At 52.6% G+C, this 24,293-nt stretch overlaps 1 protein-coding gene and 1 non-coding gene across 4 annotated transcripts; one reads left to right on the top strand and one right to left on the bottom strand.

Moving 5' to 3' along the window:
* The first annotated feature begins 434 nt into the window (after positions 1-434).
* Positions 435-507, top strand: Trnav-cac (transfer RNA valine (anticodon CAC)). Its single transcript has one exon. It is a non-coding gene; the product is annotated as a tRNA-Val (tRNA).
* A 3,484-nt stretch (positions 508-3,991) lies between these two features.
* On the bottom strand, positions 3,992-20,655 carry Lhx2 (LIM homeobox 2). Of its 3 annotated transcripts, none has more exons than XM_026386527.2 (5): positions 20,536-20,655; positions 18,841-19,043; positions 17,504-17,931; positions 11,709-11,914; positions 3,992-4,279 (listed from the first exon to the last, which is right to left on the bottom strand). In XM_026386527.2, the coding sequence occupies exons 1-5, from the start codon at positions 20,653-20,655 to the stop codon at positions 3,992-3,994; spliced, it is 1,245 nt and encodes a 414-aa protein (XP_026242312.2). The 3 variants fall into 3 exon arrangements, with proteins under 3 accessions (XP_026242312.2, XP_026242311.1, XP_026242310.1); XM_026386526.2 differs by having other exon boundaries at positions 11,709-11,907; positions 17,500-17,907; XM_026386525.2 differs by having other exon boundaries at positions 17,504-17,907.
* Between the last annotated feature and the right edge of the window lie 3,638 nt (positions 20,656-24,293).

Raw genomic sequence — 24,293 nt, 5'->3', positions numbered from 1 at the left:
CAGGGGAGCCCTGCTAGACCACCCCAGGCCTCACCACCTCCCCTGCATGGCTGCCCCAGCCTCTAAGAGGTCTCCTGCTCCCTCTCTCCCCACCCCAACCCTTTGGAGAAAGCTCCCCAAGATGCCCCAGTTTGTGCCCCCATGAGCTGAACACCCGCCTCTGCAGGGGCACCCTGCCTCTAGCACCTCCTGCCTGCTGCCTCCTTCCTCTTCCCCTGGCTGCCCCTCTCCGCCCAGCAGCCTTTTGTTCATTCATGAGTCCCCCAGATATCACCTTCGAGTCTCTCACCTTCTCCAGACAACTGCTCAAACCTCCCCTGTGGATCGCCTGGGGTTTAGTCCAACCACAAATAAAGCAGGTACATATTGGCTCATGGGATCTTAGCAATACCCTTTGGCCCCATTTTACAGGTTAAGATACTGAGGTTCAGGGCTGGGGTTGTGGCTCAGTGGTAGAGCGCATGCCTCACATGCATGAGGCACTGGGTTCAATCCTCAGCACCACATAAAAATAAATAAAGATATGTGTCCTTCTACCACTAAAAAAAATAAAATTAAATTAAAAAAGATACTGAGTTCAGAGTGGCTAAGTACCTCACCCAAACCAGTCAGGGTGGAGAAGACTGGGTAAGATCTCTTCCAGCTGCTCTAGATCCCACCACTCCAGCAAAAGGGACCCTGGCATGGTGAGGGAGGGCCCTGGTGAAGACCCAGTCCCTGCTGACTGCCTAATGCTCAGCCTGGCCGTGGGTCCAGAGAACAGGAGGATCCCCAGGTCCACAGAGCTCACAGTCATGTGCAGGTGGCTCAGCTGGGTCCCTGGAGCTGCAGAGGACAGTGGTGAGGGCAGCATCTCCCTGCATGCCACCAGGTGGACAGCCTGCCTTTCCAATCTCTTTCCTGGTCCCCTTCCACCTTTTCCCTCTCTGGATCTCCTCACCAGTTCCTGGGGGACTCCACCCCTCTTGCTCCATCCCTTGGTCTGGACCTCTCTCAGCCTCTGAGAACGTCCCAGGATCTCTGAGGCTTTCCTTCTCAATCTGGCTCTCTGCCTCGCTGTCCCTCCCCCGTCTCTGTCTATTGTCTGTCTCTCCATCCCTTCATCTCGTCTCTGCCTCTGTATCTCTGTCACTGTCTTTCTTTCTGGGTCTCCCAGGCTCTCTCTCTTTTTCTCCTGCGGCCCCCGTCCCCCGTCTCCATCTTTTGGCATCTCTGTGTGTCTGTTTCTGGACCTGGGGAGAGGAGCACCTCCCCTGAGGTGTCCCCATCTCTGGCCCAACAACAGGCCTGCCTTCGAAGCATGCAGGGGGCGGGGGACCCCCGGGCATCATTCCGGGCCCTCTCCATCTGGGTGGCAGTGCTGACAGATGAGATAGTGATCAGGCTCAGCTCTGTCTGGGCCTGAGCAAGGGGCACAGCCAGGCTATGTGGGGGCGTCTGGGTGCCTGCAACGTTTGCAGGCTGCACGTCTGGGTTTGTGCGCAGGTCTCCCCATGTGGGGTGGTCTGGGTGTGTGTCTGGGTCTATTTGTGAGCGTCTGAGCCTGTTTACATCTGTTGGCAGCATCTGGTCTGTGTGTCTTTGTGAGGTGCTGTCTGGATGTGAGCACCTTAGCCTGTGGTCTCTCTCTCCATGGGTGCCTTGAGAAAGCCCACATGTGTGTGTCCGGGACACATGAAGTCACTGTGTGTCCATGGGGCCATCCATTGGCCAGGCCATCTGCTTACATCTTCTTGTGGTCATGAAGGAGATAGGATCCCACTACCCCATTGGACAGGTAGAGAAGTTGAGGTTTTTAACCCCTTGGCTTGAATGTATGACCACGGATGTAATCTTCTGCTGGAGGTTGAGATCCGGGATCTGGGCAGCTAGCCATGGGACTCCAGGCAAGTTAGCTCATCTTGCTAAGTCTCCTGAATCCATTCAGCAAAAATATATTGATCAAAACTAGATAAAACCAATCTCTAATATGAGAAGTTAGTCTAGGGGATATCTCGGAAAAGATTGACAGGGAAGGGGACCAAGGGAAACTTCCAAGTGCTATAATGTCCTCTATCTTGATTTGGGTGATAGTTTCATTCATGCATTACTTTGGAAAACATTAACCAGCCTGTGTATTTTGGATGTGTGCATGTCACTATATAAATTCACCAGTGTGTGTGTGTGTGTGTGTGTGTGTGTGTGTGTGTGTGCATGCACGCAGGCTTTAAAAAAATTTTTTTTCAAAAAATGATTCAGTCTAGGCTTTTAACATCCTTAGCCCATCCACACCCCATTCCCTTCTTCCCTGTCCAAGCCATGATGGCAGAGGGCGGAGGGAGAGAGAGACCCCAGTCCTGGGCTGGATTGTCCTCCTGTTCCATCTTGCCTGCCCCTTTCTCCCTCAAGGTGGCCATGAATTTTCCTCTGGATTTTGTGGACCACTGAGGTAAGATGGTGGGTAACTGCTGGCATCCCATGAGTACTCTACAGAAGAGCTCAGAGTAGGAAATGAGGGGTGGAAGATGTCTTGACCCCCCCACCCACCTGCCTAAGGCATCCAGCAGTGCCAACAAGGCCTGGATGCACACCTGCCTGCTCTCCACCTGCAAAGTCCTTACCTCCTATCACCTGTCATTCAATAAAATGCACGGAGCCACTACCATATGCCACCCCCTTGGCTAGGCCCTTACTTTGCCCTCATTACAACTGCCATTAAGGCCACCATCTTCATCTTCAAGCTGAGGAAACTGAGGCCCAAAAGGTGGAACGACCTCCCTCAGCTCACACTGCTCAACCACGGAAACTGCGCGCTCCCCTGCCTGGCTCTGAACTGCCGTCCTCTGTGGGTCATTCTTCTCTTTGGGTTTCAGAGGTTCCCTGGAAGCCTTAGTAAAGGAACCAAATCCATTTGCTTTTGCTCTCGGGAAATTTTAGAATTTGTGACATTAGGAAAAGTGGGGCCTAGGCTGCCCTTGGTGATGGCAGCCCTGCTCAGGCACATTTTTTCAGAAGGCCTCTGTAACGGCCTGACACACCTTCCAGCCCAGCCAGGAGCCAGGCGAGGGCCTCGGACCTCCGCAGGGAAGGCATGCATGTGCTCATCGAATATTGGAAAGAACAAGCAAATAACTGAATGGCACTTTGTTGACACATCTTCCACCTGAGCACCTCTCACAACGTGTCAATATTATCTCTGATCTCTGTCACTGCTCTGAATTCCTTGAGAGTGGGAACAGGATGTCTCTGGATGGTGACAACCAGTCCAAAACCTGGCAGAGAGAGAGGGACCAAGAATATTGGATAAATAAGACCTAGAATTTATCTTTGGGCTTCAGTAAAACTCTTCAGTCCTGTGAATGTCACCCACTCAATGGCAGCAGTACCAAATAGTTTCGATAAGTGGTTTTATTACTGGTTAGATTTTACAAATTCTGATATTCGAACAGACTTCCACCTTAAAATTCTAAAACAACAAAGCGACCGTTGGAGGGGATTTGATTTTTTTCCTTTTTTTTTTTTTTCTTTCTTTTTAGGACTATTCAAAGTAACAAACTTTTTTTTTGTTGTTTTTTGTTTTTTCGCTTTTTGTTTTTTACATGTTTGCTCTGGTCATAAATATACAGAGAGAAAAAGAGGGAGAGAAAAATGAACAAGTCATTCAAAGTATGGAGATAAAACAGTATTCCTAAGGCACGTGGCAGTCTTTGAAAATACAGAAGCTCTAGCCAACTTAAATTATTTGTTGTTTTTCCTCGCTCAGTCCACAAAACTGTACAGGGACACAAATGTTGTGTTGCGGATAGATCTTCCAAGTAATTCCTCAGTGCACACCACTGCTTCAGCCGACGCAATCTCTCTCTTTTTTTTTTTTTTTTCCTCTGTTTCCAGGCGAGATCCTAAAATGTGGTTAGTTAGTTGCTCAAAGCCTCTATTTTAAAATACACTTGGAATTCAACTAAAGATAATTTCTTTTTTAAAGAAATCGTGGGGCTTGGGGGGCCTCGAGTCTTTAGAAAAGGTTGGTAAGAGTCGTTTGTGAGGGGCTGTGAGGCTCGTGGCCCTCCAGGTTGCCAGGCACAGAAGTTAAGACGGACGTCACAGTCGGCAGGGTGGGGCTAGTCAAGTCTGTGAGGGTGGTGGGCGTGCTGGACGGGCTGAGCGACGCGTTGGACAGCTCCGAGGCTGGCCCCGACGGCGTCCCGGTCTGCAGCGCCGCGTCCGCGCTCTTGTCCACACCCGTGTTTTCCTGCCGTAAGAGGTTGCGCCTGAACTTGGCCCGGGCGTTCTGAAACCAGACCTGCGTGGGGACAGGGAAGCGCTGGTTAGGGGAGGGCGGCCGGGAGCTGGGCCCAGGGGCCCGCCTGGCTCAGCTCTCCCGCTGCTGTGCGATCCTCATCTCCCTTTTGGGAAGGGAGGGAATATTTTGTCCTTAATAAAAGAATAAATTCCATTTTTCTCCATGGGCTTTTACTGGTTTCTGTGTCTGTTAGATAGGTGTCAGGACTGAGCTGCTGGCCACAAGACTGATACTTGAGACCTTGAACCATCACTAGCCAAATGTGGCCCATTTGTACGTAAAAACACAACAGATAGGAAGATTTAGAATTAAAAAAAAAAAAAAAGAAAGAAAGAAAGGAAAAAAGGTGGAATATCTCAGGAATAATTTATTGATTTCATGTCAAAATGATAATATTTTGAACACAAAGAGTTAGACAACATATAGTATTAAATCAATTTTATCACTTTCTTTTGACTTCTTCAGTGTAACTGCTAGCAACTTTAAATATGTGGTTTATGTTGCATTTCTATTGGACACATCAAACAAATTGATTTTTTTTTTTTTCTTTTTGGCAGCCTCTTTTAAACAGACAATAGATCCCATGGGTTCTTATGGGCATAATGTTTTAAGTGACTCGTGGTCAGTCAGTCTGGGAATGAGACAAAAAAAAATGTAGGAAGTAGCCAATAATAATGAGAAGTCATTAAAAAGAAAAAAAAAGGCACCCATTCTATCCCCTACCCTCAGGTGGAGAAGCCACCAGGTATCCTGGGTCCCTGGGGCAGAGCAGAAATGGTTGTTGGATTACAGCAAGACCATGGAGACTGTAAGGTGGAGATTCCCTCTCCCATCCTGCCACATCCGTGTATGAGGGAGGTGGGGAAGGGTACAGAGTGAGAACTGAGCGTGGTGTGAATGTGAACAGCGGAGAGACAGAGCATGGACTGACTTTCATATCTCCAAGGGCACGTCCATCCGCACACCTTCACACACGTTCCTGTGCACACTCATGGAGACGTACACAGACACCTACATAGACCCCTCAATCATTTGAAAGTGCATACACACACACATACACACACACACACACACTATACCTTGAGGACAGTACAGTGCTTTGGGAGAAGCCCAGGAAATCCAGGCTGCTGGGAGGCGAAGGTTATGCCTCCCAAAGAAAAGGAGCCTGGAAGGCAGGGCCCCCGAACTTCCCTGCCAGGAGCCTCCCCATAAAACAAAGGGCTTTGGGGAATTCTACAGACTCTAGGGTGTCCAGTTACGTATTTCCAGATGTGTCTGCATCAGTCTGTCTTCCCAGTGTCTCAGGCAGGGATGGGCTGGGCTGACTCCTAGCTCTCAGCTTCCTTTGGGACCACCCCCGTTGCAGGGGCCTGTGGCCTCAAGCCTTCCTTTCTGGTCCTCTGACACAATTTGGGCTCAATTTAGAAGCACAGCCACAAGTCTTAAAGAGAGAAATGCGGACCCTGTGAAGTGAGGAAAGTCAGCTCCTGTCCCATAGGCTGGATCTTCCCAGGGAAAAGCAACCTTTCTCTGGCTCTCTGCCCAAAGGAAGCTCATCGCCCCTCCCAGGGGCTTGCCAACCAGCCCATTGCTTCTAGAATCACCCTACGTGCTCTTCCGGGGGTGGAGAGGTCCTTCCCCGGCAGGCTGTACAATCTTCAGGGACTATATCTGTCTGACCCAGGGACTAGCTGATAGAAAAAACACACAGAGAAGGCTCCCAGTGGCTTTCCAAGAAAGGCTGCAGTCTTGGTACCACCCTGGCCATCTTCATGTGTACAAGGGATCTGTGAGTAGGAGCAGGTGACCTGGGGGCCGGGGATGGTACTTAGCTCGTCCTTCAGGGGCTCTAAGGCCTTGGGAAGGTCTGGAACCAGTTAGCTGCCAGCTGTTGGCTATTTCTCAGGCATTGCCTGTAACAATGCATCTGTAAACAATGCCACCATCTTCCACAACTGCCTGCTCTGCTTTACAGGATCTGAGGCACTGGAAATCTGGTAGAAGAAAATTCAGAAACTCAACTAAAAGTCAGGTTACCCTGGGGTTTCGTGTGGGGTTTTTTTCCCTCCTTAAGCAGAGCTTGGCTAGCTTTCTCTCCTAGATATTTCAAATAATCCCCTCCCAGCTTGGTGTGGCAACGTATGCCTGTAATCTCAGCAACTTGAGAAGCTGAGATAGGAGAATGACAAGTTTAAGGCCAGCCTCAGGAACTTAGCCAGACCTATCTCAAAATAAGTTAAAAAAAAAAAAAAAAGTGGGGAGGGGGCTGGGGGTGTGGCTCAGTGACAGAGGGCCCCTTGGTTCAATCCCCAGTGACACATCAAAAAAGTCCCTTCCCAAGAGGTTGATGGTTCAGGGCCCTATCCACATCCTCTTCATGACAATGGCAGAGAGTGATAAAGATTAAGAATCAGCACTATGGGTTGAGTGAATAGTAGTGCTAACTTGTGTGCCTTTCACTCTGCATCAGGCACGGTATCCCTGTACACATCACAGCTTACCCCTCTGATCAACCAAGTAGTGAGTTCTGTTATGAATCCCAATTTAAAGATTTAAAGTCCAGAGAGGTTCAGAGAGGTAAAGTCAAAGGCCACACCGAGGCCAAGCTGAGCTTGGAATCCAAGACTGTTTGCCATAAAAAGTACCTGTCCTTTCTGCCTCGTAGCCCTGAGTAAGCCTACAAGTAAATGAATGAACTTCTGAAAAGCAGTAATGGGCAGTGGAAAGAGCACGGGATGTAGCTTCCAGTCCTGGCTCAGCCAGTGACTAGCAACATGAAAGTTGGCTGGTCCCTTGCCTCTGGTTCTGCCTCAGTTTCTCCACTTGAACAGAAAGAAGATTGGACCATGACACATGATTTCTGTGGCTTCTGGGGTAGCTGCAAGGAACAAGGAGATGATCCACTCTGCTCCACCCACCCATCTTCTTAAACTCACAGCCCTCTCTACTCATGCCAGCCGGCCATGACTACATCTGCCACTCATTGCTGTCCTGCATATTTGACAGGAAGGACAATGACCTTTTTACAGGTGGGAAAACTGAGGCTCAAAGAGATGAAGTAACTGGCCATAGTTGAAAACTCACCTCCTCCTCAAGGAAGCCTTCCCTATTGCCATCACTGGCTCAGGTCCCTGCAACACACACTTTTTTTTTTTCCTAGGACTTCTTCAATTTTTTCCCCCAAGAGTTATATATTCAATCCCAGCCCCAATAAATAATACAAAATAAAAAGAGTTCTGTGGCCATATAAATTTTGGGAAATATTAGACAAAATCAAGTCTTGTCAGGTGCAATGGCATATGCCTATATCCCCAGCAACTCAGGAGGTCAAGGTAAGAGAATCACAAGTTCAATGCCAGCCTCAGCAAATTAGCAGGACCCTCAGCAACTTAGAGTGACCTTGCTTTAAAATATTAAAAAAAAAAAAAACAACCTAGGGCTGTAGCTCAGTGGTAAAGCACCCTTGGGTTCTAGTATCAAAATTGAGTCTTTTCAAGATTTCTCAATGTCTGTGTTGATGCTAACATGCTCCAAAAGAAAGACACAGTCAATTTTTAGCATTTCTCAGACTTATTTGATTCTGGAATAATTTAAAAGATGCTTTTAGTATAAGATATTCCAAACTAAAGAGTTTAGTCTGGTCACCATTTCAATTATTTATATGCCTTGCTACACATCCCGTCTAGTCGTAGATTACAACAGGGACTGTTCACTTGTTACTGCTGAATTCTCAGTGCCTCGGTGCCAAGCATGTGGCAGGAAAGTCTATCTGTGTGATACACGTGAGTGAAGAGAGAACTAAGTGTTCTCAGCTCCCGAGTTCTCTCATAGGTTAATGATGACCAACCAGTCATCTGGGGAGTTTTATTTATTTATGTGTATATGTCAACTTTCTGGTGCTGGCAGTACCTCACAAGTACTAAATACATGCTCTACCATGAGCTATACCCCCAGCTCCTGAAGAATGTTTTTTGTTTTGTTTTGTTTTGTTGTTCTGGGGATTGAAACCCAGAATACTAAACAAGTTTGTTTTGTTTTGTTCGAGACAGTTTCCTAAGTTTCTGAAGTTGGCTTTGAACTTGCGATCCTTCTGCCTCAGCCTCCCTAGTAGCAAGGATTACAGGTATGCACCACCATGCCCAGCATAAAGAACTATCCTTGGTAAAAATATATTTCTTTTCAAAGCCACACCAGGAATCCCCAAAGAGATCCTACCCACCCAAATCAATTAGCTCATCACCCCTCCCCCAAGCCAAAGACATCTTACTGGCATCTGTGTGCTGAGGAACAATCTAGACACATTTGCAAGGTTTAACTTCCTAACAGAACTCTGTCCAGGGGCCATTCTGTCTCCCTGTCACCTTACCCACTGTTGGAGAGTAAGGGTTGTGGCTGTCATGCTGCTGATGACAAATTTGAGCACTCTTTATGCAGTGAGATCTTTGCCACCTGTTCCTTCTTTCCCACCAAGACATGGTCTATCATCCTGATGGTGCTCATGCATTAGATCCAGTAATAGCCTAGAACCACCCCCACCCTGTGAAAGAACACCTAGTGTGTTCCAGCTGGCACCACACCGGGATCTTCTCTACTCATTGTCAGACTCCTCAAGGTAGAAACTAATTTCACAAATAAGGAATCAGGTTCAGAGAAGAAAAACGGAAGCACCCAAATTGTGTTGCTGGTAATCAGAGAGGATTTGAACCAGTCCTTTGCTTTCCAAAGCCTGGCTGCCAGGTGCCTCACCCCAAAGAGCTCCTGTCCCAGATCCCCCAGATGTCCCAGCAGCAATCAGGACACTGGAATAAGCCCCACCCTGCCAATGCCTGGTTCCTGTAACCTAGAGCAAGTCACTTCCCCCTGCTAGGTCTTAAGCTTCTCAGCTGTAAAAGAGGCAGGAAAACATTAAGGTGAGGCAGGTGCGTGGGGAGAAAGATGCTTTGCAAACTGATGCATAACCCCAAGCAGTTATGCTGCTAGGGAGCACTGAGGATGTGTGCAGGAGACTTGAAGGTCTAGAAAGAGGGGAGGGCAGGGTTATGGCTATGCCCCTTCCCTGGAACACACAGGCTAGGATGATATCAGTTCACTACTCAGAGGAGAAAGAACTATGACCATTGGTCAGACAAGCCTGGCTCCAGCTCAGCTACTTACTAGCAAAGTAACACTGGGCAAATAGAATTCCTTCTGGCCTCAATGTTCTCATCTCTACAGTGGGGAAAGGGGGAGCATGATTCTTGACATGTAGGTGGTTGGTCTCTCCTCTGCCCTCCCCCAAGATCTGCCCCACCTCACACAACCAATCACAATAAGAGAAAACTGATTTATGTGAGTCTCTCTATGCTTAATAGGTGAATTTCTTCAGAGCCAGAAGCAGTTCATTCCCAGAGCCAATAGATGTTTAGTCAGATGAAAGAATAAGAGATAACTATGATAAAAATCTAATTTGCTTATAGGCCAAGGGAATCAAGTCTCTTGCCTCCCCAAGACCAACATAAACTGGTTCCTCACTCAACTGTGGGTACTGACTATTTCACTTAGGTCTAGATAGCTGGGCAGAGGTTGGGTGCTCTTTTTACAGATGAGATAGTTATGGCTCAGAGAGGGTAACTCATTTACTCAAGACACACAGCCAGTGAACTGAGTTCACATCTTCCTGAATCTAGCTCTGCCTGAGTCCAAGTCCCTCCCACCTCCATCCCACCCCGCCAAACCCTTCACAAGACATCTGGATGGGGGAGACAAGAAGTAGCCTACTAACCTGAGAAAAGGCGGCAGCCCCGGGTCTTCAGTCCAAACTCGACCAGGGCTGAAGGTCAGGGGCGCCAACGAGGGTCTCTGACCTAACCCCAAGAAGGTAAAGTCCAAAGGAAACGCACGAGGTGGGGACCCAAGACCGCCACCTGCTGAAGAGCCCAGGCAATGGAACTAAAAGCAAAAAAAAACCCACACCCAGCGCGAAGGGCGGGCCCAGAGAGGCGCATCAACCTCCCATTGGCTGGCCCTTGCCTCTCTCGCTACCTCACCCAGGCCCACCAGTCCAGCTGCCCCCAATCCTCCGGAGAACAGGACCCCAGCTTCTGGACTCCGGGCTCAGAGTCCCAACCCACCACGGACGGCCATCTTCCCACAAAAGTTTTGTTTTGCTGACAGACTCACAGGAACTTTCTTAGGGTTGCAACCCTGCAGATTTATCAGGCACTGTCACTCCCTCAACGTCACCTCCCAGCCCTAAGCCCAAAACCAGGGGTTGGAAGATGGGTCAGACTGGCCAGAACTGGAATTCCAGTGCCTCTCCTTTTCTGTGACAGGGGTCAGCTTACATGCCTCTTACATAGCTAGCACTAGAAACGCATTTCCTGAAGAATAAATTGGTTAAACTTGCTAGAAAAGGGGGTATTCTCCTTCCTTCCAGATGGGAAACCCAAGTCTAGCAACCAGAAGGATCATTCTTACAAGTTAATTAATATCAGTTAATTAATCTACTTAATGAGATTATTAGCTACCATCCACTGAACGACAGTGTCAGGCATTGCTGTGGACACCCACATGATCTCCACGGCTCCTCCAATAATCCCTTAGCATGATTTCTTGAATCCATCATGCATATGAGGAAACTGAGGCTCAGAAAAGTTAAGCAACTGGCTCAGGACCATGAAATGAGTGAGCTGAGAAGTAGAAGAATTGAGAATTGGTGAGGCCAAAGCTGTGTCACAAGTTTGGGTTGTCCAGGAACCGGAGAGGACCCGCCCCCAGACTAGTGTTCTTAACATCTTTGGTGAAAATTCTAGATCCTGTCTATCAAGAAAGTGCCTTCACATACACGTGCAATTGGGCTCAGTGGGGCACCCAGCCATTTATCCAATCCCCCAGCAGACCCCAGCAGGCAGGCCTCCCAGTCACCCAGGGAATCTGCCCACACACCAGGACCACACCAGACCTTTTGGGAGAGTCTGGGAGACAGCCAAAAAGGGCAGGAGATAAGCCAAGAGAGATGCCAGAAGAAAAAAGAGGAAGAGGTGAATGAGACAGAGGCAAAAAGAAAAGAGAGGAACGGCTGGTGGGAGCAAGCTAGGAGCTATCTCCTTGGGACAAAGGAGGCTCCGGATTGATTTAAAACGAGAGCCTTTTATAAGGTGAGCATATCTGAGTGTTGCTTGATAATAAAAACAACTACAAATTGTTTACAAGAAAGAAAAGAGACCAAGTATGGAGACAGGACAGAGGACCACACACACAGAATGGAGAGGTGAAAATAGAAGGCGGTAAAGTTAGGGGGGGAAAAGATTTAAATTCGGAGTCAGACTGAAGAGATGATGAAAGAGAAAGAAGCCGACAGAAGTGTGGAAGGCTCAAGGTCCATGGCCCCCGTGAGTTTCCACCCAAGGCTGTGGCGGCTGCAGACGCCCTCGACCCCACCCAGGCTGACCTGGAGGACCCGCTTGGTGAGGCCAGTCTTTTGCGCGAGCTGCTTCAAGTCCTTAGCGTCGGGGTTGTGGTTAATGGCAAAGTAAGACTTCATGGTCCGAAGCTGGTGGTGCTTGAAGGAGGTGCGCATGCGCTTTGTCTTCTGGCTGCTCGGGTATGGCTGGTCTCGGTCCAGGTGCTCTGCGTCGTTCTCATTGCAGCTCAGCGCTGGGGAAGGGACGCAGAGGTGGCAGGTGAATTTCATGACCCTGCTCACATGGCCAATGCCAAGTCCACACCCTCCCGAACCGTTGCCAAATGTTTCTATCCTCGGATCCGCCCTGTATGCACGCACCACACTGAGATGAGGATATGAACCCTATTTTATGGATGGAGAAATGAAGCTTTGGGAGCGTAACCTGTCCAGGATCACTGAGCTAAGAAATGCAAGATTCCATTCCCAACTCTGGGAGAATCCAAAACCATTCTGAGCCATCGTGTTATAGGAATAGCTGCAGCAGCAGCAACAGCTACCACTTGTTGATGGCTTATTGGACTCCAGATGATGTGCTAAAGAGCTCTACACACGCCTTTCCATTGGATCCTTAAAACAGTCCTATAAGCCATAGGTATTATTTTTCACTTTTACAGATGTTGAAAGTGAGACTCAGAAAGGAAAGTCACTTATCTGTGGATGCAGCAGTACAGAGTGCAGACCATGGGCCCACTCTCTCCCGTTTCCCGGGTACTCTTCAAGGGGGAGAGAGAGAGAGAGAGAGAGAGAGAGAGAGAGAGAGAGAGAGAGAGAGAGGCTATCACCATTCTCCCCCTACAGTGTCTGGCACTGGCACCCAGGAGTCACTAATGACAGACTCGCTTTCATTTTCTTTCATCAGTTCCCACACCCCAAAGTACTAAGCCACCCTGGGCCTCCGGCACTGGGCCTAAGATTGGAAATTGTATTTTATAGTTTAATCTTTAATCTTTGTATTTTATAGTTTAATCTTTACCACTGCCCAATGAGGTGGTTATTTCCTAGTTTTACAAATGGAGCCAATGAGGCTCAGGGAAGTTAAGGGACCCGTGGCTGTCTCACAAAGAGCGGTAGGGATCTTAATGAAAAGGAAAAGAAGATGAAGGAAGAAATTAACATGTGTTAGACACCTACCTTGCACTTTGGCTTTACATACATCATTGTGCCATCACTACTGTTAAGAGAGGTAGCTACTACTGTTCCCATTTTAGAGATGAAGAAACCAACCACAAGGGAAATGAAACCACTTGCTCTGGTAATGATAGCCCAGGTTCAACATTGTCCTCCCGGCTTCCTAGCACCACACCACAAAGGGAGGCAAGATAAACCTTGACTCTCTTGGCTGGGACCCTAGCTAGGGTGAGGGGCCTGAGTAGAACCATGAACCTAGCAGCTGATGGGGACACTGGAGAGCTGTCTCAAGATTGTCTCATCACATATCAAGTCATCCCACCTTTAGGGTCTTGCTTTAAGGAAAGCCTCCTAGGAGGTTCAAATTCAGTCCTGCTAAAGTAGGGATCTGGGAAGATATCTTGTGCTCTGTCCATTAGAATATTTATTACATGCCCATAATAGAAGGGCCATATTTAGCAAATAAATGTACAAATTGCCCAATTCTTGTTTACTGAAAAAATGGCCCAAATGTATGGTACATACCTATACAAGAATTTTATTTGCTATTTATCTAAAGTTCAAATATTGCACATGACACATCTGTACTCAAAATGTATATGTTGTTTACCTAACATGCAAATGTTTCATGGGATACACATATGATAAAAATTATTCGTTATCTAAATTTCAAATATTGCATGGGGTATACTTACATTAAAAAAAATGTATCCACTGTTTACTCAAAATTCAAATTTAACTGGAGGTCCTGTGTTTCATCAGACAACACTACCTGAGAAGTACTCTTGCACCCTTGGTGACCTCCCCCTCCCCATATAGGTGAGGGATAGCCTCTTGCAGAAAGAATTTTCAGAATAAAGGTCTTGCCCCTAATGTTGGAGTTGTCTGCTAGAGGGGACACCACCTCAGGGTCCCTTTCCACATGAACCTAGGCAACCAGGTTCTCCAACTGCCCAAGAGTCCTGTGTTTCCATCAGTGGCACCAAGTGAAGAATTTAAAGGGGATCAGAGCATGACTCGGAATCCATCTGTGGAAATTGTGGGATGAACCGGCTAAGGGGATCAACCCTTCTCTTTCTCCCAGTCCCCAGCTCCACCGGGGTGAGCCAGGCCTCCCCACGGGGGGGGGGGGGGATCTCTGGGCCCATCCCACCGCCCAGCCCCCACCAGGGCCTCTCTGCTGTTAATGAGCTCCGTGGGGAACCCGGCGCCCTGTGGGCCCAAGGGATGTGCCCGGAGTGCGGCCTATGTGGGGGAAGGTGGTGCGAGGGAGGGAGACAGAAAGAGCAGAGTAAAGAGAGGAAAAAAACAGAGGTGGAAAGACAGAAAAGAGAGAGAGAAAAGAAGAGGGGGTACAGAGGGAAGATGGACAGAGAGGAAAGAGAGAGGGAAAAGCAATGGAGATGGGAGAACCAAAGAGGGACAGCTACAAAGAAAAAAAAAAAAAGAAAGAAAGAAAGAAAAAAGAGAGACACGGAGCCAGAGGGGGTAAAGCGAGTCCAGGAAATAAGGGGAAATGTGTGGTGCAGGATGGGGATGACTGAATCCAATCCCAGAACTCAAAGAGACCGGGTTCTGCGAGGAAGGACTTTTAGGAAGCCAAACCGTTACTAGCTGGGAGTGAGCGAAGGGGACCCAGGGAAGAGCCGAGGGGAGGGAAGGAGTGGCCCAAGGTGGCGAGGCGAGGCCGGCCAGCGGTGGGGGAGGGGCTGCGCTGGGGAAGGGAGGGTGGCCAGGGAGCCGGCTGTGGGGCCAGGCTTGGCCGGAGCCCCTGATCCCTCGCCGGCGTCCCCAAAGCCCAGGGCCAGCTTGAGACGCCCCAAGATCGGATCCGGGGAGGAGCGAGGGGCTGAGGGGAGGGGGAGGACTCGGGCTTTCGCTCTCCTTTTTTTTTTTTCCTCTCAATTAGGCCGATTCAATGGAGCTAAAGAGCTCGTAAAATCATGAATAATTTACTCGTGATCTGTTATTAACCCATCGGGTTTCGAGCTCTTGTCGCTGGGACTGAACCTGTAATCAAATCTGACTTCGCCTCATTTTACTAAAGACAAGATTGTAGGTTCAATTGTCTAAATAATGGATTGGAATCAAATCAGTAATTACGCCGCCAGGCACACACACACAAAAAGCTGGGGCTGGGGGACGCCGGGCGTCCGGCCGGTCCGTACCGGACTCCCGTCGCCATGGCTAGCGAACCCCGCGCGCAAAGCGCTCGGCCTGGGCCCCTGGCCGGCTCGGGCCTCGTCCCGGCGCCCCCGCTCGGGCTTGGGGGAGGTTTCAGTTCCGCCTCGGCCTCGGGGCAGGGGCAGGGGCAGCGCTCCGACCAGAGGGGCCGCAGGAGGAGGGCGGTCGGTCGTGGCCCCCGCCCCGGAAGGACTTTCCGGGACCCTGCGGCTGCGGCCCCAGCTGCCGGTCCCTAAGCCCAGGGCCAGGCGGGCGCACCCATGGAGCCCCTGACCCACTGGGCCCCCAGCTCACTGCCCTCGGCGGGACGTCCCTCAGAACTACAGGTTTGCAAGGAATCCTTGGGACTGGGCCCCTGGATGTGGGACACACACAAACAAGCTGGTGTCCTCACAGTCAGAAGCAAGCACTCACACGCACGCAGACACTTGCCGCACCCTCCAGGGTCCCCGCTTTCCAATCCCAGCTGCCCCTGGCCCAGACTGCGGCCATTTCTCTTCTGCCGGCACAGGGAAGAATGAAAGGGGGGCAGAAACCAGACCTCAGGAGGCCTGGCTGTGTCCTGAGAGGACCAGGAGTCACCCTTTATCCCCAATTAAGCTAGCCGCACCGCACCGCCACTGCCGGCGCGCACAACGCGGTTCCTCTCAGAACTGGGAGGCCAAGCCAAGGCCAGAGACCCGCGCAAGGGAACGGAGAAACAAGGACAGAGAGACTGACAGACACAGAGAGAGACAGAGGGGGAAGGGGGACTGAGAGAACAGAAAGAAAAGAGAGGAGCCAAAGAGAAAATGCGAAAGCTGAGTGAGGGATCTCTTCTAGAAAGGTGCCAACTTCTCTGAAATTCAGCCTCCAGCCGTATCTCCCTGCGGCCTCCCTGGGGAAGGCAAAGACTGAGCAGTGAAAAGCAAAAATAAATCTCTAAACCTCCACCCTGTTTCTGCACAATTCCATGCAGGGTGCAGAACCTGCAAGCCCAGAAAAACATTAAACCACTTCCCACCCACCAGGTGCCCTGGAGCCCAGTTCTCCAGGCTACTTCCCAAGGAAGCTGACCCCACTTGATAACTAGAGGCAGCTTGTTTTTAGGAGACATGGCCTGGACTGGATTTGGTCTTTATTTTCCGGATGGTGGGAGATGAGGGATGAAAGTTCTAAGAATGGCGTCTTTAGTAGTGACTTCAAGAAATCTTAAACCCGCTGAACCTACCGCCTCTTCACCATTTACCAAATCGGGGGCTGCATCCTCTACCCCCAGCTCGGCACCAGGATCCTCTAACAGGCAATTTCGTTGGAGCGAAAAGGGACTCACTCCACTTGCCCCTTATTCTCTTGCTAGCTGGTTCAGATTCTTAACAATCAAAATAACCTTGTCTCCTTCCCCACCGCGGCCTTCTACACAGTCTTGGGTTTGTTTAGGTTTTGGTTCCCCCGCCCCAACACACACACATTTGTGTATTAGATTAAGGGAAAAAGGAGGAAGAAAACAAAAATCTCCAAAACCGATTCTGTCGCAAACGAAAGAAAGAAAATAATTGCAAATAAACTCTAGTTCGGAAGCCCGGAGAGTCATAAACCTTTGTCGGCCCTGCAGACTTCGCGCAGATGTTGACGGTTCAATTTGTCGGGTCTCAGAACATCCGCAGCTGTCCAGAGCTGGGAGGACGCGGGAGGGTGCAGAGCTCCTCCGGGAAAGGCCCAAGGTTCAAAGATGCCGGAAATGCGAAACGAGTCCCGCACTCCACCCCCCCCCCCCCCCGCGCGAGGCCAGGCCTGCCTCGGGTCCCATCCCCCGGCGCCAGCTTCCGAGGGTCGGCGCCCTCACCCCAGCAGGCGCCGGGGAACTCGGAGGAAGGAGCCCGGGAAAACCTCTGAGACCTGGCCATGCAGAAGGATCAGGCCGGCACAAGGACCCGCGGCCCTCAATAAAGGATCCAGAGCCTGAGTTCCTAAGCCTGCCGCACTCGGGACATTTCACGCGATCCGGCCGCAGGCCAGGCCCCGCTTGGCGCCCCCGGCCACCGCCTACCCTTTCTCTTGGGACCCTAGCTGCCCTGCCTCGCTTTCCGGCTGCCCCTGCTCCCCGCCCTCGGCCGGGCCAACCCAGAGCCTGTTTGGTGTCGGCGCCGCCTGGCTTTCTCTATTCCTACTTTCTGCCCAGCAAAGCTGGGGAAAGTCCAACTAAAAAAGCCGCCTCCAAAAAACAATTTCTTCGCGACGTGGTCCTGCACCTCGGGCGGCAAGGTACTAATGCACCCTCTCCTACCTCTCCAGCCCAGGGCGCACCGGCCGAATCCCAGGGAAGCTATTATCTCTTCTCAGGACGTCTGGTGCTTAGGGCCTGGGAAGCTAAGGGCCAAGGTAGCTTCTGTAGGCCTAACACAATGATTCATTCACTCCAGCTCCTGGCTGTCGTCGCCGCACTTTCCCCCAACCCGACGGGGGCGCTCCGTACGCCTTGCACTCACCAGCATTGTAGGCTGCCAGATCCGCCCCAGGACCAGGGCTCTTGCGCTTCCTAGGTCGCCCCTTCTGTACGGTGCCCACGCCATTGTAGTAAGGAAGACCCAAAGGGTTGGCCCCTGCGGCGCCCAGCCCCGCACTCTTGGCGGCTGCTGCTGCAGCCGCTGCCGCCGCCACATCGGCGTGGTTGAAGTGCGCAGGGTACTCGCCCTGCAGCAGCGCCTCGAAGTGCAAGCGGCAGTAGACCAGGCTGTCCTTCATACCGAAGTGGTCGCCGGTGGTCAACATCTTGTTACACGTGGTGCACGTGAAGCAGTTGAGATGGTAAACCAAGTCCCGAGCACGCATGACCATCTCCGAGGCCGAGATGCCCAGGTGGCAGCGGGCACAGCGCTGCACAGAGAACCGCCTGTAGGGACCATGGAAGGAGGGGCTGTGGGGACAAATGGTTGGGTAACCCCCCCACCCCATATCCCTCCTCCAGGTGCCGCCGCTGCCGCTGCTGGGGAAAATCCCCTCCTCAAGAACAACAATCCAGCCTTCATTTGGAGGATGGGGGGAGGGGGGAGAGGGAACTAGATTTTGACCCAGGCCTACCTAGTCCTACCCTGAAGTAGTTTCCCTTAACCATTTTCATCCTACAAGAGCTTCTATTTTACCCAGAGTCTGAGCAAGCCCTAGGACAGCCTTCACTTGCAAGCTAGGAGAAACCCCCCCACTTACTCCTTCCTCAACCTTTGCCCCTGCCCTCCAGACCAGCGCCTGGGAATCCTACAGACCTTGGTAATTTGGAAGAAATGGAGAGACAGGGAAAGAGAGACAGAGACACAGAGAGAGAATATAAACAGACCCTAACCCTAAGCTCCTAGAGGAGAAGAAGGGACCTTGGGGCCTCTTCATAATTATGGCTCTTTAATACTGGCCAGCCTTAGCTCCCATCTCTCCAAAAGACCCAGAAGCACACTCACTCCCCAAGTTCTCCCTCCAACTTTGTTCCAGCAAGCCTAGGCTGTCTGGGTTTGAGGGTATCTATTTCTATCCCTTCTGGCAGGCCCAAGAAACTTCACATGGAAGGAACGCAAGGACCCCCACCCAAACTTATTCGTGATCTAAGCTCAGAGGGGAGGGCAGTTTCTGACTTTTTCTAGTCTCTACACTTCATGAACCTTCCCAAGAGCCACCCAAATTACTACTTTAAAATGTCACCAGGTTCTTGCTGGGTTGGAGAAGGGGGGTCCTGAGAAGAGTAACCTCTACAGAGACTACAGGGAGAAAAGAGGGACAAGATTGTGCCTGAGATAGGGAGGGGCCTGACGGCCAGCGGGTCCTGGTGGGGGGCTACCTGTAGTAGTCTTCTTTGCAGTAGATGCTCCCATCCTTGCTGAAACAGGTGAGCTCCGACTCCAGGTTGAGTTTGCACTCACAGCACTTGAGGCAGCGCATGTGCCACTGCTTGTCCACCGCCAGCAGGTAGTAGCGGTCAGAGATCTTGCCCCCGCAGCCGGCGCACAGCGCGGCGCGGTCACTGCTGATGGACGGCATGGTCTGCGAAGGGAGGAAGGCGGGAGACCGCCGCGCCTGCGTCAGCCTGTGGCCGCGCCGCCACCAAAAATCCAGTACCCGCATCTCCCTCCGTGGCCCCAGCCGGCCCTGAACGCATAGAGAGGGCTGCCTGAGAGAGAAGCAGCTTCCTCCACCCAAAAGGGCCCAAATCCCGGTGGCTAAGGGTCAGACCCAACGGTCCAGTTCTAGGCTGCCAAGGGCCCAAGCCCCAGGCTCCTGGTCTAGGTGATTCTCCAGCCTTATGTCTCCTGCTTCCTGACCCTATGCCCTTTCCCCAGAAATACTCCCGCTGGTTAGGGTCTGGGACAGCCATAACTATATTTCAGTCAAGCCCTCCAAGAGCTTTCTCCAAACTGTTTCTTAAAGAAACCACCGTCTGGGCCCCAGAAATGGGGTAAAGTGACCATTAAAGGTCACGGTCCACACAGACTTCACTTCAGAGAGACAGTAGAGTTCCTGGCCCCCAGCCCCAGTGATCTCTGGATCTTCAGATGAAAGGTTTAGGCCAGGACAGGTCGGGCAACTAACTTCTGTCTCCTTTGCCACACTAGCTGGACCCTCTTGAGTCTTGGGAGATGGTGAGTAGAGTACAAGGGGACCCTCAAAGTCTCTGCATGCAGAACAGGCCCAAACCAAATTCATCCCTAACCAAACTGAGGAGTAAGGAATGTTTAATGAGGGGGAAAAGGTCTCGGAGACCGGGAAGCCACTGGGCTGCCGCTCTTGCTCTCGGAGCTGAAAAGCTTCGCCAATGCTCCCCACCTCCTCGGCCTCTAAAGGTCACTTCTGGGCCCGCTTCTTGGGCAGCGTTTGGTTGTCTGGCCCCCGGGGAGGTCTGAGGCCAAGAACTGGCTATTTGGGGCTGGGCCGGCGGAGCCAGGTGTAGAGATCCAAATGTAGTCTCCTTCCGCGAGAGCCAGGCCAGAGCCTGAACTCCCAGCCCTGGCCTGGGCAAGTCGGGCCAGCCAGCGAGGCGAGGACACCACCAACGAAAAGTGCTGGCCCAGAAGACTTCGGCCCCTGAAACTGCTCTAGGAAGGGAGCCCCAGCTGCTGGGAGACTAGAAGTGACTCAAAGCGGCTGGAGCCCCAGGGCTTCCTCCCGGCTGGTTCGCCCTTCTCGGGAGGCGCGGGCGGCGGCGCCAGCAGCCGGAGCGGAGTGGTGGAGGAGAGCCGGGGCTGGAGCGCCTGGCGTAGGGGAGAAAGGAGCCGCCCGGCCGCGGGTGGGACCTCGCTTCACTTCGGGAGAAACACTCTCCTCCACCCTCCGGGTCGGAGATTTTGTTTCCCTCCTCCGCCCCAGCAGCCGGGTTTCCCCCGAGCCTGGAGCTACCGGCCTTGCATCCTGTCCGAGGATCCCCAGCGCTCAGTCCCGTGCGGCACGAAGGACTCTCCCCAAACTTCGGGGAGCAGAGGCGCTGACGGGCCCGGCCCGGTCCCAGCTCTCAGCCCCGACTCCACAGCCGCGCGCCTACCGTCTCCGTGTCGCCGCGGTCGATGGCGGAGCTGATGGCGGGAGCCTCACTCTTGGCCCTGCGGTCCATCTCGTCGATGACCCCGTGCACCTCGGGGCCCGACAAACTGTGGAACAGCATCGCGGCGGGACCGGCGGGGCCGGGGGCGCGGCTCCTCAGAGGAAGGGCTTGCCCCCCGCCTCAGCTGCCTGGCGCTCCCGGCGCTAACGGGCCCTATGCATCGCCACCGCGGCCCCGGCCCCGCCCGAGCTCGGCTGCGCCCCCAGGCCGGGCTCCGGGCCCCGGGCGCCCGCGGGCCAGGACGCCTCCCGCCGAGGCGTGGGGGCAGCTACATCGCGGGGCGCCTGGGCGGCGGCGCCAAAGCCAGGGTCACAAGGGCACCGGGAGAGGGGGGGTGGCGGGAGACGAGGGCAGAGGTCGGCGCCCGCCGCGGGCGCTTTCACGCCGCGGGCATCGCCCGCCCGTCTTCCGCGCCCAGGGCGCAAAACAGGGGCGCAAACTCTGCCCGGGCGGCGACGGCTGCAGTCCGGGTTCACCCAGGAAGGGGTAGGTGCCCGCGGCGGCCAAGCTGCCTGAACCCCTTCTCTCCCTGGGGTGCGCCCCCTGCCCAAGGCGACCCTCTTGGGCGCTGAGTCGGCAACTGGAGAAGGGGTTTCTCGGAAGCCAGCGAGCCGAGCCGAGCCACCCGGAGAATTGAAGAGGAGGAGGAGGAAGAGGAGGAGGAGGCGGAGGAGGAGGTGGAGGAGGAGAAAAAGGAGGAGGAGCAGAGTGGGAGGAGGAGCCGCCGGCCGCGGGCCCAGCCGCGCGCAATGCTCTCCAAGCGCGCGCCGAGCCCAGCCCCGGCTCTGCAGTCCGCGCCAGCGCAAGCCTCCGCGCCTTTTCTACAGCCGCGCCTGACATCACGTCCTGCTGCCGTGCCATTGGCCGCTGGGCGCCCCAGGCCTTGGCAGCGCGTGCTCCGGGAAGGCGGGAGACCCGAGAGGGAGGGGTGAGGCGAAAGGAGGAGAGCTGAGAGGAGATGGTGGGAGCTGGTGGGCGAGGCTGGAGGAGGAGGCGGGAGGAAGGGAGGAGGGAGAGCGCGGGGTTTGGAATTTTTAAGCTACGAACAGTTTCCTGCGATTTCTTCGGGAAGGAAAATTAAACCCTTTCCCCTCGCTGTCTCCATCCTAAGAAGGCGCAGCCTGAGGATGCTCGAGGAGTTCTCACTCCGATCTCCCCTTGGCCTCAGGCACCGTCTGGGGAGGCTGGAGAAGGCAGGCCTGAGGCAGAGTTGCAAGAGCCTTTGGCCGCTTCCCGCTGAGGTCCGCCTTCGTTCGGGGCTCCCTGCCGCGGGCGGCCGGCGGTTCAGGCCTCCTGGGGACCCAGCTGAGCCCCAAAGGCCGGAAAAGCACCGAGCTGTGACTCCCGGGGAGCTAGGGCCCAATTTACGGCCAAGCGCGTAATTCTTTCTTGCTCTTTCCCGTCTCTCTCCAGCCTGGAAGAGTGGGGCGAGCATGGTTTAAGAACTCAGAGAAGCAAGGAGTTCGAATCCAAACTCTGCCATTTACATGCAGTGTAATCTTAGGCAAGTGACTTAACTTCCCTTAGCTTGTTTCTGACCTTTTCAATGAGACACAAGAAGGCCCCTCCATGTAGATGTGACAAAGGAAAGAGATTATGGACATAAAATGTCTGGAACATAGTAGGCACTCCACACATTCTTTAAACATTCATTCCCTCTTTCCCCTCTCCTATTAAAAACTTTCTCACTCTGAGATACATTTGGCATCAGTGAGGTTCTTAAAGACCACAGACCCATGCTCTGACCTTTGGGCATGCCAGGCTACCCACCCTGGTAACATCAGAGTCACCTGGCTACACCATTTCACCAAGGACTAACAGCCTAGACTGTGGGATAAATCCCAGTGCCAGTCCCAGTCTTTAGACTTCTGGCTCAACCTAAAGTCTCTTGGGCAATTGAGGGTAACACCCAGGTACCTGGTGAAGTGGGAATTAGGAAATAAAAAGTGATTGTAGAGAAACACTGAATAAGCAAGTCTGTTACTGAGTCCTATCCCCCTGAGTCCATTTGTTTTGGAGGTGAGTTCACTCCATGTAATGGAGTTAAGGGTTTCAGGCTGAGGCGACCTGCTTGCCAGAAGAGTAAACGGAAAGCCAGGATCTCTGAGGACACAGAGTTGAAACAGCACTGAAATCATACTTCCTACATACAAAAGTTTCACACATAAATACACACTGCTTGTAATGCCCAAGCACATGCACATGTGTGCAAATGTACATGATCATTTCTTTTGGCAAAAAAAAAAAAAAAAACAGCCAGCATGCATTTCTTTTTGATGGCAAAACCACGGCCAGCACTAATGTAGACCTAAGGTCTATGCGTGCTTATCATGTACAAGTGTCCAGGGCTGAGCAGGAGAGGGCTTCTGGAAGGCGATAAGTTAAAACTACACTTGCCTGCTTGGGCAATCCCACTTAAGTCCCTAAGTGCGCTCCCAGGAGGTTATGTTTTTCGTATTTGCAAAAACTCTTGAAGTTACAAGTATGTGTGTACAGGCTGCACGTGCACAGATGCCCCAGCGCGAGGGAAGGACCATAAATCCAAAGGCGCGCGTGCGCGCGAGTTCACACAGACTGTGCTTCAGCGCCTGCACACGGCCCGCGCCCAGGCACGCGGACGCCTACACGAATACACAGACATGTTGTACTGAAGCATCTGGGACAATTTCTTTCAAAGAAAGTGGGGAATAAAAATCTAATCTGGGAGTCACCAGGGTTCATCTGGAGGTCGTCCAAGGGGGAGAAAAAAATTATAACGGTGCTGGAGTTTTTGTGTTTGGTGCTGGATGGATACAATACATTTTTGAGAGCTCCAAGGACTGTCTTAGGAGCTGGAGGGGTTGTCCATAGTAACTCTTGCCGAGGGCTGAAACACACCTTGCAGCTCTTCACTTCCCCCCAGTACATACAAGATTCCCTCTCCACCTCTCGGACCAGCAGCTGCCCTCCATCCCTGGACTGACCCTAGATTCCCGGGCAGTCAAGATCCCCGGCGCGTGTGCTTCTCTATCCCTCTTCTACAGGCTGGGAAGCGCTCGGGGCTGTAAGAAGCTCTAGCTCCTCTCCCGCCGCTGGGCACCTTGGCTCCTGGGTTCAGAGGCCCTTAACTTTGCTAATCTCCCCCAGCGGCAAGGGGACGTCGCGCAACCGCTGAACCCTGTCCTCAGAGACTAAATAAGGAGAGGAACGGGCTGTAAACACATATCCTGACACGTGAATGACATTTACACCGTGCGAGAAGCCGCAGCCAAGGGAAAGCAGGGGGTGGGGAGGACGGGCACAGACAGGTAAACGGAACATTTCGCAGGCGCCGGAAACCGCGGCCCTCGCCCCCTCCCCCTAATAAGGGGAAAGAATCCCTAAGCCCCCCGAACCTGCCTTTTGTGGGAGGTGACAGGTGAACGTTTTTCAGGTCTGGCCACTGTTGCCGCTGCCTACCTCCCCACCATCTGCTTCCTTGCAGAGAAGCAGACCCGGCGCATAATGAGGTAGCAGCCTCCAGCCGGCCACCGTGACTAACTCAGAACAAAAGCGCTCCCTCCACGCCTCCTCCAACAAAGGGGCCACCAGCCCCGGCGCTCCCCGAAGGCTGCGGGTCTCCCGGCTACCGGCTGCGGAGCTGCCGCGCGCAAACTTCTCGGGGCTCCCGGGGCTGCCGGCGCCACGGAGCCGGGGCCGCGAAGGGAGGAAGCGCAAGC

The sequence above is a fragment of the Urocitellus parryii genome, chromosome 4, assembly GCF_045843805.1.
Source record: "Urocitellus parryii isolate mUroPar1 chromosome 4, mUroPar1.hap1, whole genome shotgun sequence".
NCBI lineage: Eukaryota > Metazoa > Chordata > Mammalia > Rodentia > Sciuridae > Urocitellus > Urocitellus parryii.
This window is presented reverse-complemented; position numbering and strand designations above follow the sequence as displayed.

Coding starts and splice junctions, on each gene's coding strand:
- Lhx2 (XM_026386527.2), bottom strand. CDS start 20,655: ATGCTGTTCCACAGTTTGTCGGGCCCCGAGGTGCACGGGGTCATCGAC. Junction 19,044..20,535: donor ACCGCGGCGACACGGAGACG/GTAGGCGCGCGG, acceptor CTCCCTTCGCAG/ACCATGCCGTCCATCAGCAG. Junction 4,280..11,708: donor TCACCAAGCGGGTCCTCCAG/GTCAGCCTGGGT, acceptor GTCCCCACGCAG/GTCTGGTTTCAGAACGCCCG.